The following is a 21851-nucleotide window of genomic DNA, read 5'->3' as shown; positions in this document are numbered from 1 at the left end:
TGCAGTAGCCTGCTTGCTTTTATGTTAAATTAACAGTGGTTTGTGAATGTTGATGCTTTAATAACAGATAATCCGTCCCGCGCAGGTCTCTACTCTAGAGGATGCAGTGTCTCGTTCCCCTTCACAGGGAACCATGGTTACACTTGTAACCCGAGACACTTTTGCATGCATTATTTGACTGAAGCAGAATTATATTTCTTATTAAAAAATTAGTTGCAGCATTTTGAAAAATATTGACATGACCCAGCTTGAACAGTTTTGGCATTGTAACTATCATGTTTCATGATATTAAGAGTTTGACCTTGTTCCAAATGCATTAATGTACAAATTTCCAAATACATACTGAGACGGCTGTGTTTGAAAAACCCTGGTTCTTTTCTGTAAGAGCATGTACTCATTTGAATGGAAGAGCTGTACTGTACACATTAATGGATGGGCAAAGTGAAGAATAGCTACTGTATTTGGGTCAGGGCTATCAGAAAACAGTGAATAGCGTTATTGTTCATGTCAGAACACACATAAGCGCACACACACACACACGCACAGAGAGAGAGAGAGAAATCAGTTGCTTGCAGAGAAACACTATGAAGGTAATCAAAAGTTCCACAGACTCTCTCTGCATCAAGTACCTTGTTCTCTTATCAAACTATAAATATCTTTCTGGCTCAGCTTTTTTCGTTTATTTTTACTGCCTTCTCCATCCCTGCACTGTCACCCCTCCCCCCATCTCTAATACTCATCCTGTCCACTTTTTTTTGTCTGTGACTCAGGTACAGCCGGTGAGTAGGATAATGACTGCTCAATGTGTGAAGTGTCGTACCTGCAGGGAAAAACAGAAGCTGTGTTTTTACAGTGTAATTAAATATGGATGAAGTGAATGTTCCGATGCAGAGAACGAAACACCTCACATTCTCTTTCACATTCACCTCAGGACATTGTTAAGGTGAACATGAAACGCTGTTCACAACCCTTTTTACTTCAATAAATGATGTTTTTGAGAGAAATGAGAAAAAATATAGGACAGGCCCTAATTTTACCGATCAAAAGTTGACTGGATAGTGAAAAATGTTTTGTAAAAGTTTGCAAAAAAAAGAAAAAGAAAAGAAAAAACAGTTGATGAACTGTGCACAATAAGACCAGAAACATGAATTAATAAAGTAAATAAGGTCATTTTGATTTCATGTCTGTTCATAAGTTTGGGATCGATAAGATTTGCCATTTATTTGATGGAAAAATACTGTAAAAACAGTAATATTGTGAAATAATATTACAATTTAAAATAATTGCTTTCTATTTTAATATATCATAAAATGTAATTTATTCCTGTGATGGTAAAGCTGAATTTTCAGCAGTCATTACTTCAGTGTTCAGTGTCACATGACCCTTCAGAAATAATTCTAGAATGCTGATTTGCTGCACAAGAAACATTTCATATTATTGTCATTGTTAATAACAGTTGCTTTGAAATAGAAATCTTTTGTAACATTATAAATGTCTTTACTGCCACTTTTGATTAATACAATGATTCCTTGCTTAAAGCAATAACAATTTTTTTTAAAAATTTGAGCACTAATGTATGTGTTCAAAATTGCCAAAATACCTGCAACAATCGCCTGTCTACAACAATCAGTATCCTCTTTCTTATCTCTTGCATCACCCAATTTCCTTTTCCCCGTTATTTTCTCACTCTCTATCCATCTCTTTCCACTCTCTCTGACCTACCTTACCTCATCTCTTCTCCATTTGTTTCAGTTTACAGTTGTTCCAGTAACCATGGAGACCTGTCAACATGTGGTATTCTCCTCAGATGAACCGTGGCGGTGGCGACAGAAAGACACACACTGGTGGCGTCTGGCATGCGTGCGAGTCTGCGTTCCCTGACGCTTGCATTCAAGACATCTGTCACACATTGGCAGTCAGAAATCATGGCAAGTGCACACACGCAAACATTCAAACATACTCTAACCATAACAGTTCGATACTCAGCAAAGCACATAAAGTATGGGAGACTGGAGAAATGTTCAATTATAAACGTTTGATGTCTTTGAATATTTTATCTTTTTATCTCTATCCATTGTTAAAGTTGAATTCAAAATGGGAATTTTGTAGCTTTTAATCCATATGTGTTAGTCTTAAGGCCATTTAATGTTCTTTTAGCAGATATACATGATCATAATTTCATTATTTCTCTTCAGGGAAAGTGACCCAAAAATATTGATGACTCATCCTGCACTGCACAGATGTCTGTCCAATCAGATGCGCTTTATGATAATGTCCCTTCCCTGCAAAAGATCACGTTTACTGTTGTTTGGTGAATTTGTCGTGGGCAAAATCCAGTCATTACAGTATGGAATCCACAGCCATTGGGATTTCTGCAAGATGACAAAAAATTTGCACATGGTTTTTGCATGGGGTTCATATAGTCATGTGAATTCGCCATGATGACCAACAGACAGCTGCTTGGTTTGAAAGTGACTTCTGTGTGACCTGTGCTTCATTTATCAGTACACTATTGGCAATAGACAATGGACCTTTTCCCCACACAATTCTGCTAATGTTTACACTTTAACAAGTGGCAAATAATTATTTATGGCTTTGGAACTAAGGCTGATTGGCTATTTAAATAGAAATCTTTTTGATGGAAACTTCCCATTTCAATAGGAATTATATCAACAAAGGATAAAAAAACTGAACCCATCAAGCAATTTCAAATTAAAATATAGCTGCAAGCAGCAATTATCGGGGCCAAGCACAAAGAACACGATAAGTCATGCCAACATGCCTGGAATTATCAGACCAACTGCAACAATGAGCGATTAAAGATATTTTAAGATGATTTAGGCAAAATGGCATGACTACATTCACTAGTAATTTAATTTAATGGTTGTTTGGCTGACTATGGCAAAATTGGTATCTCTGTTCTCGGCATGATCCAAGGAATTTAATAAGACCAGATATCATAGATCATTACAATAGACTAATTTAATCAAAAGCTATTAGCATTTTTGGAAATTTGATTATAACTTTTGACCACAAGGTGACACTGCCCCGAATTTTGCCGAAGACACATACTGAGTTTCACAATGATACATCAACGCGTTCGTAAAATATAGCATTGTAAGAAAGAAAAAAAATTAAAATGGCCGACGCCTAAAATGGCCAATATAGGAAAATTGGGTATCGTTCAACTCGGCATGCTGAACCGAATCTAACGACACCATTTTTGTGTTTTTTGGTCAAGCCGTTTCATATCTCCTGACCAATAGGTGGCACTGCTCCGAAACTGTGCATGTGGCCTCAGGTCATGGTTGTCATAAAACACACCAAGTTTGGTCAGAATACGCTAAGGCATTGCAGTTGTTGGATTACAAATTTAGTATATGTTTTAATTTAGAATACTGATTTTAGCATTTGAGGTTTTAATTTAGATTCCAGTATAAACTGAGAAAGTTTAGCAGCTGTTATGATGATTATTGAGTTTACAGCAAGAGATTCCTGCCAGACCTGTTTTTCCTTTGTAAGTTAATTGAGTCAGATCACGGAGACGTTAACCTATTGTCTTTAATGGCTCTTGGAGCCAGAGCCACAGTCCAGACGTTGAATCGTTACGCTGATTGGATTAGCACATATGCGTTTGAATGGTTATGCTGATTGGATTGAGACTGGTAACACGCTGGAGTCTGGGGCGGGTTCCTTAACCTGTATACTTAATTTGCATGCTTTGTTCAACCTCAATGTAAATCCCTCCCCCTAAATGTCTATAAATTTGCAAGGCAACTGTCTTGAGTTAGACTTGGGAAGAACTGCAGCCACGTCAACGCGAAGTCCTCAATAAAGAATAACTTCTTGAACGTGATCCCAACGTCTCCTGGTCTTGCTTCGATGAAAGAAAACTTTCAAACACAGTGATATAGCCTCATGTTCATTTTGGCGGGCACTTTGTCGAATTCGTTCTCGTGTTATTCGAGAACGGTTTGACAAATCAACTTGAATTCCATACATTTTTGTTGGCATGGTCTAACACTGCTGATGATAACTGAATAGAAAAATAAAACTTTAAAAAAACTAAATGTATATGGATGGATCAGCTTATAAATATTTAAATTTTATTAATATATTAGTGTTTATTATAATTTATAAGTTTGACTTTTATTTAAACATTATTCCTGACTATTCAATATGTTTTATGTTAGCTTATTGGCAAATGTTCAACATTTCCTTTGAAAAATGAGGCACTGATTTGAACTTTATGTCAGCCTCTCTGATGATATACATTTGTGTCAGAACAAGAGTAGGAAACATGCACAATATATCTGCGTTAGTCCAATAGCTAGTCATTTATTTGCATTACAGGTTTTCTCTAATAATATCAAAACAAAAAGAATTTAAATAACGTGATTACATTCCCAGTAGTATTGGAGAGAGGAGAGTTTCACAAAGCCATCGAGACAGTGAGAGAGCTGCATCGAGATTCATTGTTGCATTAGAATGTTTCCCACAATTCTTCCAATAGCCAAACATATCGCATCCGTTCCCAGCAGTCTTTTCACGATTCCAGAAGCTTTCCTCTGTTTTTAGAGGTACAAAAATACACCTTTAATTGAGATACATTCATGGAAATATAAAAATGTAAACCCCCTTGCTCAAGCTTGGCATATCGCCTTCCTGTGACTGTCGGATGGATGGAGAGGAGGAGTTCTGTAAGAAGGGGCAAGAAGACACAGTCTGTCTAGAATTGTGGGAGGAAATATCAAGCTGACTCAAGGCAGTGATGGGGGCCAGTTCAGATGATATATTATATAATAAACACTTTTAAAAAGGTTAAAAAATGTCATGATATTATACCTGAAACGTCAAGTAGAATAAATACAGTATTGGCTATATCAGTCACCCTTTAAAGTCTGACATGCAGTTTTCCAATAACAGAGTAAAAGAGACTGTATAAGACATCCAGAATGCATATAGAATGAGAGTCGAACAGTTAAGTGGACAGTTCACCACAAAATAGAAATTTTGATATCATCTATTCGCTCACATGTTCCAAATTATGTAGACTTCTTTTACACAAACTGCATATTTGGTGTAACTGCATAAGAAATTTGATCTAAAACACATTTTCATGACTCCGAAGCTAACTAAAACAACAAATAAAACAAAAATGATAATAAATAATAAATAAATAAATAAACAAACGGATCCAAAATGCACAACGATAGAGTTAAAACTATTGAAAACTAAACTAAAATACATTTGTATTCACATTTACATTTTTATGATTTCAAAACTAAAATAACACAAAAAAGTCCACAAATAATAAATATAAATAAATAAACAGAAACCAGGAAAAACAGATAGAAGACTAAACTAAACTAATGAAGACTAAACTAAATTGAAATTTGACTAATTCAAAATAACATTTTAATGTTAAGTGGAAAGGAAGGTTATTAGTTCATAACTTTAATTAGGATAATCTGGAAAGTTTTTTAAAGTTTGAGAGTATGTTTTCAATGTATGGAAAATAAAATCTTAAATGTTTTTAAACTTAATTAATTAATTTTTATTGTTCCACCGAAGAAAGAAAGTCATGCAGGTTTAGAAGGACATGAGAGTGAGTAAATTGTGACAATATTCATATATTGGTGAACTATCCCTTTAAATGAATGACTACGTAAGGTCAATGGTGGAAACAGGAGTAAGAGGGTTGCAATATGTTCCCAGATTATGACTGTGAAATGGGAGAAAAGTGAGCTGAGAAAGACAGAAAGAGAGACAGACAGGCAAAGCAGACAGACCATATCTGTGCCAGAGAGAGACGATTGACAGCAGGGGCCACTTTGCCACCGGCAACCAATCCCCCAAGACCAGTCCTAAAGAGCAAGCAAACAGAAACCCCCCTTTCCCCATGTCAATTCAACTTCTACTAATAATAAACTCCACCGTTGGACCACCCCACCCCCATCCCTCATGCCCCAGATACCATTCCTTCAGAAACCTCTGTCATAAATACCCCTTTAGAACTTGGCTACAGTATTCTAACCCCGCTTCCCACACAAATGCACTTGCACGCATAGTCAATAACATGCACTCGCATACAGCGTACGAACATCGTGTAAAACTCGTCCCTGCTGTTCCTCCATCCTGCCCTGAGGGCCAAGCAGAGGAGAAAAGAAAGATTTCTCCTCTTCTATGGTGTCTACTATACAACCCTACATGGCGTCTCTACAACCTACTGCAAGGGTATAATCTCCACCCTCTTCAGAAGTCATGCAATTAAAAACAACAAATAAAAAGAAGCTAAAGGGATATCCCGGAAACCATCAGAATGAGGCTTTAAAACCAGCTTGCGTGGTTCATATGAGCTTAAATGTAAAGCAAACAATCAATCGGTCTTGATGAAGTTGATAATGACACTGTTGGTGAAGGTTTAAGAGACGTTTTACACTGCAAGTGATCTGAAGCGACCTGAAGTAATTCGATTTTTGGTCACATGAGCAGCAAGAGCTCGGTTCTTTGCCTAATTCATGCAAACGAGCAACCAATGTGATGCAGTGACAACCAGTGTAAAACTACTTTTCCATTCCAGTGCGCTACTTTTCCATTGTTGTTCAATGGAGGTGTTTGATCATTGCCCTCGCGTCACGCATCTTTTCGCACACGCGCACCACATTTTTAGAAAAGAAAATGCATCTCAAAAGGTTGGATTTCTGCAACCTCTTGAGAGGTTCTGTGTGAATGACAGTGATCTGCCAGCCTCTGTTATTTTAGGTGATTAGTATTATATTATTTATTAATATTTTGAATTAGCTTTTATTATTATATTTTCATTTAAGCTTAAGTTTTTTTATTTCATTTAGTTAAGGCAGCATTTCTAATTTTAAGTTTAATTTTTCCTTTTATAATGATAATTTTTCATTTATATCTAATATTTATTTTATTTCATCTTAATTTCAATTGATGAAAACAATTTTACTAGTTTTAGTTAACATTGTTGCCGCCTATAATGTTTTTCAATATTATAAGTTGTAAAAATAAGTTAATGTATTATGAATTAACATGAATTAATATATTTATAAATTAACATTAACAAACACGTGCTGCTGATTAATATGCTGATTAATGCTGAAAAAATAGTTGTTCATTGTTAGTTCATAATACCAAATGCATTAACTTATTTGAACAAACCTTACCAAAGTTTTACCAGTTTATGTCTTTAGCATTATAGCGGTGGCACTTGAAAGGGGAAGCGACTTCTCAGAGGCTTTTAGCATGCTGTCATTGTGCTGTGATTTAACATGCTAAATGTCTAACAGCCAGCACTTTAAAACCCCCTCCAAGAAGTTTTGTCTCCAAATTCATTCCCTTTAAAGCCTCGTCGCTACAGCCATCAAAGCACCGCTTCTGTAACGAATTCCCCACCTTCCACTATAAATTCCAAAACAATTACTGTCAAACTTCTGATCGCACACTGTGAGCAATGTTCCCTTTATAATGCATAGTCCATTTTATGTGAGGATTTTGGTGGTTTTGTGCAATTAAATGTTAGTTATTTAGCTTATTTATTGAATATCTGTCATCTTATTGTTGACAGTTTCTTTAAGCATCTTATCATATATGCATGACTAGTCGGATTAGTCTCCAAAAAACCAAACATGACAATTTTAAATCATGATTGTTTCCTTAAGACTGACTCATTGTTCAGACAACCCACCAACTGGTTAATTTGTTAAACATAGCATTTTAAAACAAGCAGATTCGTTGTATTTTTGCACTATACATGGCTAATCTGACTAAATGAGAGGACCAAGTCATTTTGTAATGGACTTTATTTAGGTATCAATAGTTAGGATAAACTAAAAGTTTAGTAAAACTTTGAGGCTGTGGATGACAGTATTAACTGCTTAGACAAGTCTTAGAAGTTAGGTAGATACATCTAATTTGAATCTGAAAAGCAAGACTTATTACCCTGCTTACTACTGATGAACTGCTAGCTGGTCAGGCTAGTTCTTAAGACAGTGGCTGTGTTTATGGATCTGGCCCCTGAAGTTTGGCATAATATTAGCAGTATTTGGACATAATGAATGCAGTGAACATGAAATGTTGGTTGACTCTTAATCACAAACCGTTTGTTTTAGCAGGTTCTAGTAAACCGTCTGCTGTCGGAACTTGAAATTACACTGTAAAAAATTGATTTTTGTGAAAGGTTGTAAATAAAACAAAGATTATTGAGTATGTTTTACAAGAATTTCTACTTCACATTTAATTAAATGTGTAAGTTGCAGCTTCTTTGTAATTAATTGCAAAATTTACTAGCAATTATAGATTGAAAATTGTTTGTACACCAAATTGTTTTAGTGTAGTTTTCCTGATTGGAGATATCCCTTTAGTTTCTAGTATTGAAAGACATGCCGTTAAAGAGATTATCTTAAAAACTGAAATGGTAAACATGTATATCTTTGAAGGAACCATTGCTCCATGGCTTTGGCAGTGCGTGTACCACTTATCTTATCAGTCCATTCCTGAGTCCAGGTCAACACGCGGATTCCAGTGGAACTTGTCCGTTTTAAAGATTGATTGCTACAAACCCAGGGACCTGAGATCCTCCCGTTCTCCCAGCAATGGCTGTCCAGCTCTGGGTAAAGTTCCAGGGGCATGTGAGATGTGTTGATGATGTTGCAGAAGAGGTGTCTCCAGGCTCTTCGAGCGGGTCCGAGCAACTGCACTGTGCGGAGACAGGGCCAATAAAGGCTCTTTGAATCTGTCCATATGGGGGGATGTGGAAAGAGAGATGGGAAAGGAACTGAGAGACGAGGTGGGGCAGACCAGCTGCAGTTCTTGTGGCCTGAGTGGAAGGGATACATGTCCTCCCGGACGTATTCCAGGGTGCATCGGTGAAGGAAAAGGCGGGCTGGCCCAGGAAGAACCTTGGCCCTGGAAGGGGATAGGATGAGAGGGATGTCCCGAGGTAAATGTGGATGTACAGACACCTGGTGTTTGAGGAGAGGCCATCATGGATTCGATGAGAAAGGCAAGACTCCGCATGACTCGTCCCAGCTCAGCCACCTCCCGTCCGAGAGAGCTCACCTGTAACACATATAAACAGGTGTCACATTTGATCTTTAGGCCCTGTTTACACCTGGTAGTAAGATGGTTTTGGTTGAACGATCACATGTAGACGAGGGAGACACATTCCCGTTTACACCTGGTGGTTTAATCTGTCTCTTTTGTCCAATTTAACTACTTCTGCCCTGATTTCTGTGAGGGGAGGGTCTAAGGACGGGTAAATGTATGGGCTTTTTCAGCTCTTTTGATCTAATGGATGAAATAAGCTCACACAATTTACATATGAACGCGACCAGAGAGAATCAGCTTTCGTTTCTGCTTTGATTGGCATTAGACCACACAGAAGGTGGTGTGTGTTGAAAATCAAGAATTGTGATATAACATTGTGCTTGGTACGTTTTTCGTCTTCAGAACCAAACTTGGGTCTTCAGCCGACAAAGTTTAAATGCCATCTAGCGCGCTTCCCATAATCAGGGATGTGATTGTGCAAGTGAGAAAAAGCAGGAAGACCCAGCGTGAAGTACTTTTTGCTTTTTAAACACCTGAATCAGCCATTTACAGCATTTTCTGTAGCTATAATTTATTTCTAGTAATACAAAAGACGTCTTAACATCTTTGGGGAAAATATAAGGGCGATAAGTGCTATTCTGTAGTTCTGTAAATAAAACAACTGTGCTTCCAATACAGATCAATCTCATTCAGTACATACAATTCCACTGAAACTTCTACAATAGGAATAGGCAACACAAAAATGTTTTTGTGTTTTGGGAAACTGCATATCATTCTGGCTACATAGATAAAACAACCTAAGAACCATTTATGAATTATATTAATGCATTAGAAAATGAATACTACACATAATCTTATCAGCATGATGAATAAATTATATTAACTGGAATAAACTGTATACAGAAAGGGAGCAGAGAATGTGACCGATTGAGCCCAGTCTTCACAAGGCCATGCTTGCGTGCTCTTTAGACACAAAAATGATGTAAGTAAAAGATTACTTTTGCATATAAAGAGCACGCCAAATAAAAGCAGTCGTGCTATAGATATGCAGTGCCAGGAGCGATCGTGAGGCAACTTGGGTGTTTATGATGGGAGAATTCACGAGTTTCAGTCAGAATTCAGTAAGAGAGAGTGCGCACTGAACAAAACTCTAATGTTTTCTAATGAATTAAACTAAATGTTTAACTGTCATTTTTAATTAAACTTGAAAGGGAAGTCACAAAAATCTAAAATTAAATAATTTTTAATAAAAATTATTAAAAAATATTCCAGTATTTTATAATACTTGGAATGTACTGCAAACATTTATTTATTTAAAAGTTTGACCCATTTATAAAGTAAATATTATACAATGCAACCTTATGAAAATTTATTTGATGCATTCACATGCATGGTGGAAATATTTATGTATTTGATTATTTATTTATATTAATTTAAAAATATTGGTTAGTCTATTAATACAACAAATTAAGTGTATAGGATTGACACAAAATGTACAAGCTGTTAACATAAAGCGTAATTGCTTATTAACACAGTTTGTGTGTCCTGCTTGGATAACAAAAATCTTTAATTCTGAACATTTGTAATCTATATTCCAGTTTTAAAAAAATGTTTCCCACAGCAACAGAACAGTATGATCTTATAAGGCCTTTGGTTGTCCCTCTGCATCCACCCATCATTGTCTGCTAGAGCCAGCAGCTTTCAGGTGAAACAGAGGTGTTATTTATTTAGGTCCCATGGGACATCATTGTTCGTTGTTGATTTACTGATATTTAGTTATTTTAGGGTTTACTCTTAAGAAAGATCATTGCTTAAAGTCCCTGGTGAAGATCTGGGTGATCTGATCTGAATCTGGGTGAAAGTTTAAAACTTGAACATATACATTTACATGAACTACAACAATCAAACAAACTTTTTCAAATGGCTTTATGTACAACAATGCTCATATTATGCTAAACAATATACATTTTTCAGGCTAGTCCAATTAAAATACAATCAAAAAGTTAGGTCTAATACCTGAGAAGCAACATCCATTTGCAACCATACTGAGCATTACGTTTTCTCAAACTGATTTTTCTAGAAATGGACTAACACTTATGTAACACTAACACTTAGAGTTATCATGAGGTACCACAGGTCACTAAATTCAATTCAGATTCCCATAATTACTCTTTTTGTGTATCTTTTTGTGCTGTCTGTCCTCTGTACACATCCACTGTCCTTATGGTTAGCTCAGAATAATAATATTAATGAACACAGCACAGATGATCCAGATTCAGAAGGACACCGATTTGGCAGCCACCCTCAGAATTGTGCCAGCAAGTGATAATACCCAATAATGAGGGTAATTGGGTAATGATCCATAAATGCCATCAGAGGCGGGGAGATACAAGAAAACAGCTTCAAACAGGAAGGGACAACAGGAAGAGAGCCCTCATCCACTTGGCGGACCGAATCAAGCATGGATTACAACAAAATCCTGCTGAGGGGCCAGCTGTCAAAAATATACAGTGAGATACAAGAAACAAAGACAGAGAGAGGAAAAAATAAGGAAGAGTCACAGCAGTAGGGCGTTGCTCTCATGACATTACCTGTCAAAAGCCTCAAGTCAAAGCCGTGGGCTGACAATCAAGGCAGTAGGTTGTCACATGGATTTATAGCCATGCCAATACTCAGCAGAACTACAGTTCTCTGTCAGGGTCCGATCTGTACTTTTTATGCAGTAAGAACTGCAGTGTAAATAAATGATAAGGATTATGAGAATATATTTCACTGGGGGAAAATATAGACCAGAAAAACTGCTTCCTTCTGCCATGGATTAAAATATCAAATTGAGTTTAACAGTTGAGCCCAAGCCTCTGTTATTAATTCTAGAACGCCACTTTAGAACTAGCAACGAAGGAACGTTGAGTTGGTTCATTAAAGCTTATTGTATTTTATATTATGGGGCAGTTGAATGCTTGAATCTGATTGGTTGACAAATAATTTTTATAGTGTGCAATTATTTTCATCCATAGCTCTCATTGACACTAGGCCTGTCACGATTATGAAATTTGGCTGACGATTAATTGTCTAAAAAATAATTGCGGTTATGCCGATTAATTGTCAGTTTTAGGGCTTTGACGATTAATTGTCTGTGTTAGGGCTTTGGCGATTATGCTGATTAATTGTCTGTTTTAGGGCTTTGTGCTTCATTCATTAAATAATTGTGATGAATTTAATCCTTTGTAAGTTATCATTTTGCAGTGTAAGATTACAGTTAACACCTTTAAATATTAAATAAATATATTCAATAGCTATGACAATTTGTTTATTAAACTTAGTGAGTGTATAAATCAGCAGCAAAAAGTAATTTTTGAAAACATCTGCACAGTAATTTAAGTGTTAATAAAAACAAATGTGCACAAACCATGATAATATGATACGCTTCAAAACAGAGCGGAACAAAGCGCGTATGCGCATCGCGGGAGCAGAATGATGTGCTTAATGCAACATGGAGTCACAGTGCGCAGCGCTGCACAAGTGCGCATTTAAAAGTTCACGGCACAAAGCGAAGAAATGTCGAGGGCACAAATCCTAGTGTATATCAGTCCAACAGTTTATTGATCATTTGTTTCTTCACAGTTTTAAACTCCAGTTATTGTGCGTCTGATGCCAATTCATAGTCCTTGTGCTGTGTAGGCACACGGTAGCGAGCGAGTCATTTAGAAACAGCAAAAAACTCCAGCAAAATAAAGTCATTTTATGCAAATCCACAGCCCTTTATCTACAGATCAAGCATTATAACGTCAATGTCACATTGGAGAAAGTTTTACCGTGTATCCTGTCGTAACCGGACGACGCGCGTTGTTTGAATGCTGAACGGAATGATTGACAGCTGCAGAGTTTGAATGCTGAACGGAATGATTGACAGCTGCAGACGAGTTTGTGAACTTTAATTTAACAATGTAAATATACTACTGTCCCTCACATTAAGCTATGGAATGGCTTCAGATGACTTTGAATATATTGCTAGAAAACGTAATTAGTGCTTGTCTATTTATTTTGGTTCATGACTCCCCCTTGTGCCGTCGGTCTATAAAAGAGCGCAATAATCGCGGTTGTCTGAAACAATCGCGGTTAGATCAAATAATCGCGATCAGACGGTTATTTAATTATCGCGACAGGCCTAATTGACACATTTTTGAGCAACCCATGTTTGAGCTCTCCTTAGGACGGCTACTGCTATTCGCATAAGCAGATGACTTTTGCACTTTGGTGGTGCGTCGCCCAATCGCCCTAAAGAAGAAACCGCCCCTGCCATTGACATTACCTGAGCAGTTGAAGTAAAACCCTGCTTATTCAAGGGTGCACATTTAGTGCATGGACAGAGCAAATGCATTTTATACACAGTTTCGATGAACAATAAATTAAATTTAACTTGATGTTGTTTAACTGAATGTACTGAATAAAATAACTACAACAACAACACTGAAATAAGAGCGCTTTATGAGAGTATAAGAGCTGCTTTCTGTATTGTTTAGTTCCCTTTCAAGGGAACTCGAGCTGCGTTGAAACGCTGAGGGAACGCCCCTGCGTGAGTGCGTCATGAAGCACGTATGGAATCAGTCCAATGGCGAGACGGAACGTCATAGGCGGGTGACGTCATCGACCAGGAAACTATAAAGCACCCCAGAATCACAAACGCGCTAGCTTCTGTGCCTCTGTGTGTGAATCATTGTCTATATTGTCGAAAGTGTTTTTGTCTGTCCTTAGTTCTCACTAGGCAGGAGTTTTGTCACATATATATATATATATATATATATATATATATATATATATATATATATAAAACTATAAGAGATGGCGAGCGAACAACAGTATAGAAAGTGTGTTCATCCCTGCACTCGCTATATTACAGGTGGGGATACACACCAACTATGTGTTGTTTGTCTGGGAGTGCAGCATGCCCAGTCAGCTCTCGAGGGGGCTGATTGCGAGCGTTTTCCTCTAAGAAAGCTGCGCTCTCGCCGATCACTCTTTGAGGAGGGTGGTTTGGTTCGCGCTCCCCGCGGCTCGGGTCCCACTTCTGTCGAGGCAAATGGATCTGACAGAGGGGTTTGAGACGGGCTCAGCCTTATCTCAGCCCTCACCTGTCAGATCCAGTGCCTCTGTCCCGGGTTTGGAAGCACGCGCTGCGGTTTCTTCCGCCCAGGCTGAGGCCCCAGTACTGCAACTATCCAGTTCTGAGGAGCTGGATGTTGTTAGTATTGGAACAGGAGATACTGAGGACTCGTCACCCCAGTCTCCTGCGAGTGAGGAGTTCACTCACACGAGCGGTGCAAAAATTAAGCATTGATTGGCCAGCAGATAGGCAGGAGTCTAGAATTAAAAGCAAACTAGATGAAGGCTTTCTGCCATCTTGTGTGCAGCCTCAACGCCGGTGCCTCCCGTTTTTTCCAGACCTCCACAGTGAGGTGTCGAGGTCCTGGAAAAGACCGGTGTCTTCCCATATTTACACCCCTCAGACATCCACATATTCAAACATCGTTGGGTCTAGTCAGTATGGTTATGGGGCGATGCTGAAGGCTGAAGAGGCATTAGCCAATCACCTCTCTCCTGAGTCGGCATCGTCCTTTAAGGCACCAGTGTTACCCACCAAGCCGCTTCGAAACACCTCGGCTTTGGTGGGCAAAGCATACTCGGCAGCAGGTCAGGCCGCGGCATGCCTGCACACAATGTCTATTCTGCAGGCATACCAGGCCGATCTATTGAAAGAGAGTGAGGAGGTTAGTTCTGAGACTATAAGAGATTTACGTCAGGTAGCAGATCTTTCTCTCCGTGCCACCAAGGAGACGGACAAATCAGTGGGCCGTTCTATGGCAGCCCTGGTGGCCACGGAGAGGCATCTTTGGCTTAATCTCTCTGGTATGAAGGAGGGAGAAAAATCTTTTCTCCTGGACGCCCCGCTCACAACTGCGGGCCTATTCGGTGACTGTCAATACGGTCATCGATAGGTTCCAGGAAGAGAAAAAGCAGGCGGCGGCGTTCCATAAATTCCTCCCGCTCAAAGTTCATGTCCCTGGGGCTGCTGGGCGAAAAGAACAGCCCCAGCCTTCGGGTAGCTCCTCACACCGGGCGCAACAAAAACAGTGTTGCGCCTCGCGCTCCCCCACAGAAAGACTGGGAAGGGGAAGTCTTCGATGGGTAAAACTGATCTGAGGACAGTTATTATCGCCAAGAAGGCTTCGTCGAAGAAGAAGTCCTGACGCCTCTGAGTAGTTAGACCAGTTGTTCCCTGCCGGTGTGCCGTTACAGGGCACTGTCTCTGCAGCTCAAAGTATTCCAGAGGCCAGTCTCGAGAGGCTGGTACCCTTAGTAGATTTTCTGGCGGAGAGGAAAAGTCTTCCAAATATTTCTCAGTGGGTCCTGCAGACGATTGAAAATGGTTACGCTATTCAGTTCAGGTCTCGTCCACCTCGATTCAGAGGGGTCCTGCCCACAGTGGTGGGCCCCGAGCAGGCTCTGGTAATGGAACAGGAGGTAAAGACTCTGTTGCAAAAGGAGGCTATAGAACGGGTTCCTCCTCCCAGCAGGGAGTCAGGTTATTACAGCCGATACTTCATCGTTCCAAAGAAGGATGGGAGGTTGCGTCCAATTTTAGATCTGCGCCTGTTAAATCGCACAGTAGGGAAGCTCAAATTCAAGATTCTCACTCTCAAGCAGATTGTGTCACAAATCAGATCCGAGGACTGGTTTGTCACGATAGATATAAAAGACGCTTACTTCCATGTTTCCATCCTTCCACAACACAGGAAGTTCCTGAGGTTTGCTTTCAGGGCCGAAGCATACCAATATCGGGTTCTTCCGTTCGACCAAGCTCTGTCTCCCCGCACATTCACAAAATGTATGGGTGCAGCTCTGGCTCCGCTGCGACTCCAGGGCATCCGCATTTTAAATTATATCGACGATTGGTTGATCCTAGCCCAATTGGAGCAACAAGCGGTTCGGCATCGAGATGTCGTTCTCGCTCATATCAAAAGATTGGGTTTGAGGCTAAACGTCAAGAAAAGTCTCATATCTCCATTACAGAGGACCACTTTTCTGGGCGTAGTCTGGGACTCGAGGACGATGCAGGCACGCCTGTCTCCTGCTCGTATCACTTCGATTCTCTCAGCGGTGAAACAAGCAAAGCTAGGCCAGTCACTCACTGTAAAACAGTTTCAGAGAATATTAGGTCTGATGGCAGCAGCTTCCAACATTATACCTTGCTGCCTGTTGTACATGAGACCGTTGCAGTGGTGGCTCAGGACCAAGGGGTTCTCCCCGAGGGGAAACCCACTCCACATGATCAGGGTCAAGTGACGATGTCTTCATGCCCTGCTTATGTGGAAAGAACCTTGGTTTCTTTCCCAAGGGCCCGTGCTGGGAGCTCTTTGTCGTCACATCACGCTAACGACGGATGCCTCCCTCACGGGCTGGGGAGCGATCATGAGTAGTCGCTCAGCCCAAGGTCTGTGGCAGGACCATCATCTCTCATGGCACATAAATTGTCTAGAAATGTTGGCGGTGTTCCAGGCTCTGAAACACTTCCTCCCAGACCTCAGGGGTCACCATGTGCTTGTCCGGTCAGACAACACATCGGTGGTCTCTTATATAAACCATCAGGGGGGTCTGCGTTCGCGACCCTTGTACAAGCTGGCTCGCCAGATCCTTTTGTGGGCCCAGGGGAAACTCCTTTCATTGAGGGCTATGTATATCCCGGGGTATTTAAATCAGGGGGCAGACATCCTGTCGAGGCAGGGGCCGAGGCCCGGGGAATGGAGACTCCACACCGAGGTGGTGGAGATCCTTTGGAAGAATTTCGGTCGTGCCGAGGTAGACCTGTTCGCTTCCAGGGAGACATCACACTGTCCTCTGTGGTTCTCCCTGAGCCATCCAGCCCCTCCATGGTGCAGGCGTGGCCGAGGTCACGTCTGTACGCATTTCCCCCGATTGCTCTGCTCCCAGGAGTTCTGGAAAGGGTCCGTTGGGACGGGGTCAGTCTACTATTGGTGTCTGGTGTCTAGTGTCTCTCCTCGACAGCTCTCCTCTGGAGATTCCGATCAGGAGGGACCTACTCTCTCAGGCGAGTGGGTCAATCCTTCACCCCCACCCAGAACTGTGGAAACTGTGGGCTTGGCCTCTGAGGGGGCCCAGCTCATAAGTTCTGGTCTCTTAACTGAGGTTGTTGAGAGCTCTGTCTACGAGGAAGTTATATGCCTTGAAGTGGAGATTATTTACTTCTTGGTGTGGAGAACACCAGTTGGACCCGGTTAACTGCCCGGTGGGTGCAGTGCTGGAGTTCCTGCAGGAGCGATTCTCCGCAGGGCTATCCCCTCCACACTGAAGGTGTACGTGGCGGCACTAGCGGCTTACCACGTTCCTTTGAGTGGAGTCTCTTTGGGGAGACACCGGCTTATAACACGCTTTCTTCGTGGCACTTTGAGGTTGAGGCCAGCAGTCCGCACGAGGGTACCGACTTGGGATCTGGCCATTGTTTTGGAAGGCCTCTCCCTAGCTCCGTTCGAGCCTATTGAAGAGGTTTTGGAAAAGTTTCTCACTTTTCATCTTTTTGCTTGCTATTTCATCTCTCAAGAGAATTGGAGACATTCAAACTCTCTCGGGTTCTCCCTCGTGCCTGGAATTCTCGCCCGGCATGGTAAAGGCCTTTCTCCATCCCAGGCCAGGCTATGTTCCTAAGGTTCCAACTAATGTTGTTAGGCCTATTGTACTGCAGGCTTCCTGTCCTCCTCCTTTCCAGACGTCAGACCAGGAGAAACAAAATCTGCTCTGCCCAGTTAGGGCTCTAGATGCTTACGTCCACAGAGCTGCCCTGTGGAGGAAGTCTGAACAGTTGTTTGTTTGTTTTGGGTCACCCAGGAAGGGGTGTCCTGCGTCTAAGCAGAGGATGAGCAAGTGGGTGGTCGAGGCTACCTCACTTGCCTATGAGTCGGCTGGTCAGCCTTCACCTTTGGCTGTACGAGCTCACTCTACTAGGAGTATGGCCGCTTCTAGAGCCTTACTGTCAGGAGTTTCACTTCATGATGTCTGTGATGCGGCAGGCTGGTCCTCACTGCACACGTTCATCAGGTTTTATGATCTTGACCTCAGCTCCACTCCACTGGTGCAGGTGCTTTCGTCCGAATGTGCGCTCTGATTTCACACGGACGGTCACTTGCTCACATGGCGACGTGGGTATTAGTGTTTCCGCAGCGTTTCGACGCAGCTCGAGTTCCCTTGAAAGGGAACGTCTCTGTTACGTATGTAACCCTAGTTCCCTGAATAGGGAACGAGACGCTGCGTCGCCCTGCCATACTCCCGGCATTCCCGTGATCGACTTGCTTCAGCCTATCAGAAGCTAGCGCGTTTGTGATTCTGGGGTGCTTTATAGTTTCCTGGTCGATGACGTCACCCGCCTATGACGTTCCATCTCGCCATTGGACTGATTCCATACGTGCTTCATGACGCACTCACGCAGGGGCGTTCCCGCAGCGTTCCGACGCAGCATCTCGTTCCCTATTCAGGGAACTAGGGTTACATACGTAACCAAGACGTTTTCTCATCAATATGCTGTAAACAGATCTGTTATCCGTACGTTATACGTAGGTTTACTGTACTACCCTCCACAGTCACAGTGTGTATCAGTGCAATACCAGTCACAAAAAGTTACATTTTGACTGTGCTCTCTGCAGATGTTCATTTACTTCTTTTGTATAAGCTGTTTTTGGTTGTTGTCAACAGCAACAATTTCAAGTCATAAATCTTAGACTCTTTATTATTTATTTATGTATAAGAGCAGCTTTGTATGTTACTAATTATTCAGAATATGCGTAAGTCCACAAGCATTATTTTTGTATGAAAGCTGCTGGTACATAATCCTATATTTTTGTATGAAAGCTGTTTGTGATTTTGCTACAGCAAAATGTTTATTTATTTTTGTCTGAAGGATTATATTGCTAATTGCACATAACAGGAGGATGTTGGATAGAAGTCTATTATTTTATGTTGGAGATTTAGAATATGCTGATGTTTGTCTTCATTGACTACAAGTATGCTGCTAGTACAGGCACACAATTCTTTTCCTGTTGGTTCTTTGCAATGTTGGGACATATGCTGGCAAATGTAACCTTACAGTTGACTTGCCAAATCACTTCCATTTGTTTTATTAATAACATTAATATAGGAAGTACTGGAAGTAAATTCTTTATGGGTCATTATAAATACTTTGCTTTAAAAGTACTAAGTAGTCACACAAAAAAATATGCATCGATAATCGTTTTAGCATCGCAGTCCTCTGAATCGTAATCGAATCGAATTGTGAGGTGCCTAGAGATTCCCCGCCCCACCTGGAACACTTTAATGAGGTTGTGTAGCCATTAACACTATCCTACACAATAGTTAGCATTAACTAACAATACTTTTAAAGCCTTTTTAAAGCATTTTGGCTTATGTAAATTTCTAAAAAAGCCAATTTTTATAGGCTATAAAAATAAAGTTAATAATAATAGCATCAATAGACCCCTTTTGCGCCGACTTCACAGTTACGTCACGGCGCTAGCTGGAGGCAAAACAAACGGAAAACTGGAGGCGGCCAATACAAACCAGCACAGATTCGGCTACATAATAAGGAGCTTAAATGATTATTTTTATTATTAAATGTTATCTTGTTGTGTTGTTGGGTGCAAGAATCGATGAAAAATGAGTATGCTGTATCTGGAATTTTTATTTCTAGAAAATATCCACATCTTTAAAATTGCACCATAGTGTCACTCTTTACATTGTCGTCTTCTTGGCGCTGGCTAGGCAGAACTGCGGATCGTACCACACAAGTCTTTACATGACCATTCAGCACATAGTTATAGGCATCTAAATATGTATATGCCCTCAGTTTCTCTTTACCCTCGGTTTCTCTATCGGGTAGGTGTAGAAGTCAGGCCACTCAACCGGAGGTAGCGTTAACGTTAATCCTGTCAGATCATCCATCCATTAAGTGATAGTGTACGGGTCAGACAATCTGGTTCCGTCCATTAAAATTAACTTTTGCAAATAACAATCGCGATCCTGGACAGTGAGTGACCTTGCACATTAAGATAAAATTGGATTTTCTCCAGTCATTGTTAAAAAAACAAGCTAAAAAACAAGCTAACAAACTAGCGTTAGTGAAGCGGCCAGAGGGATCTTTCTGCCTCCAGCTAAGCCCCACCCACACAAATACGTCACCATGTTTACCAACTGTAAAAGGGTCTATAAGAACTAACATGAACTAACATTAACAATGGACAAAGGTTTTTTTTTTTGCCCCTCACTCTCTGACCCTGTTGACCCAGCTGTGTAAATAAAAATCACAAAAACATTGTTACAAACTGCCAATAAATTACACAGAATCATATACATGTGCAATACATGGGAAACCACATGTGGTGGGTTCAAGGGCATTGTGGGACTCTGGAATGTTGGAATATTCTCATTCACCATCATGGGGCCAGCCCCACTTTCCTCTTCTAATGAGTTTTATGTCCTTTAGTGTATGAATAACATCCCCTTCTCCTCTCTCACAGCAGCCTGCCATATGGCTTGTGAATACCTGGCACCAGGAGCTCACCTGAGCTGTGCTGGTTTCGATCTGTCAGTACTCACATTTAGCGCAGGGTTATCAGCCTTAAAACCCACAGTTCATGGGAAGACTATCTAAATAAAATTTAAGTGCAGACCTACCATTAAATTACACAGCAAAAAGAAAAGAAAAAAAAGACAAAATATGACTGCCAGAGATTAAATAGAAAAATCATTTACCTCTTGGTTAAGGTAGCGAAGCTGTCCTCTGGTGTCCTCCGATTTAGCTGCTAAATCTGCACAGGAAAAACAATTATGTCCAACTGCCTCACAATGACAGAAAATCCAGTGAAAACTCATTACAAAGACTTCAAGGAAGAGTTCACCCCAAAAATGAAAATTCTGTCACCATTTACTCACTCTCATGTCTTTCAAAACAGGTATGATTTTCTTTCTCGCATGAAACAAAAAAAGAAGGTATTTTGCAGAATGTCTAAGCTGCTTTTTTATATGAATATAGACAGTGAATCAAATGAACAAGGTCTAAAAATGATAAAGAAATAACTCGGAAATAACAGAAAAAAAAATTGAGAGCAGAAGTCTTCAGTTTTACAGGATCGAATATGAATATCCTTGAACGTGAATAAAATTTAAGAAGGAAAGAACAGCTTGGACATCTGTGTCAGATCTGAAACAACACGAGTTTTGGGTGACATATTTCTTTAAGGTGAAAAGATAAGCAATAGCAAATACTGGAAATGGTGTTATCCTTCATTGTGGGTCAAGCTTGCAATATTGGCATCTAAGACGAAAGACACCGCAACAACAACATCAGCCAGTACACACACATATACACACACTCATTCACTCACACACCTGCTGTGGTGGCAGTGGTATTAGTTGCACCACTGACGGTGTGCTGATGACCAGAGGAAAATATAAACGTGTGGGAACTTTCTGTACCATCACTGTCCTCTGTGCCGTCCACAACCCTGAACACAAACAAACAGAAATCCACTTTACTATTTTCACTATGCTCGTTTTTTTCCACAAAGCAGCTAAATAGACTTAAAATACTAAGTCATTTATGGTCATACAGACTTAAGAAATATGAAAAAACAAACTGTAAAATGTCTACTTTTTTATGTCTCCACTTACAATCTAAACAAAACATTGTGCTTTTGTAAAATAAAGAAAATAAACGGTAT

General features: G+C 40.3%; 2 protein-coding genes across 4 annotated transcripts in view; one reads left to right on the top strand and one right to left on the bottom strand.

Moving 5' to 3' along the window:
* Nucleotides 1-21851, top strand: part of satb1a (SATB homeobox 1a) — a 237216-nt gene that overhangs the window by 140580 nt on the left and 74785 nt on the right. The gene's annotated exons all lie outside the window — the stretch shown is intronic.
* kcnh8 (potassium voltage-gated channel, subfamily H (eag-related), member 8) overlaps nt 7099-21851 on the bottom strand; it is a 74517-nt gene continuing 59764 nt past the window's right edge. For all 3 annotated transcript variants that reach the window (XM_079878491.1, XM_079878492.1, XM_079878490.1), the window contains 3 exons: nt 21520-21635; nt 20884-20939; nt 7099-9081 (listed from right to left, as the gene is read on the bottom strand). In XM_079878491.1, coding sequence (XP_079734617.1) covers nt 8575-9081; nt 20884-20939; nt 21520-21635 — 679 coding nt within the window. In that variant the 3' untranslated portion in view covers nt 7099-8574. The remainder of the gene's footprint in view (nt 9082-20883; nt 20940-21519; nt 21636-21851) is intronic.

This window comes from Squalius cephalus, assembly GCF_949319135.1.
Source record: "Squalius cephalus genome assembly, chromosome: 8".
NCBI classification, from domain to species: domain Eukaryota; kingdom Metazoa; phylum Chordata; class Actinopteri; order Cypriniformes; family Leuciscidae; genus Squalius; species Squalius cephalus.
Note: the sequence above shows the minus strand (reverse complement) of the source record. Positions and strands in the feature narration are given on the sequence as shown.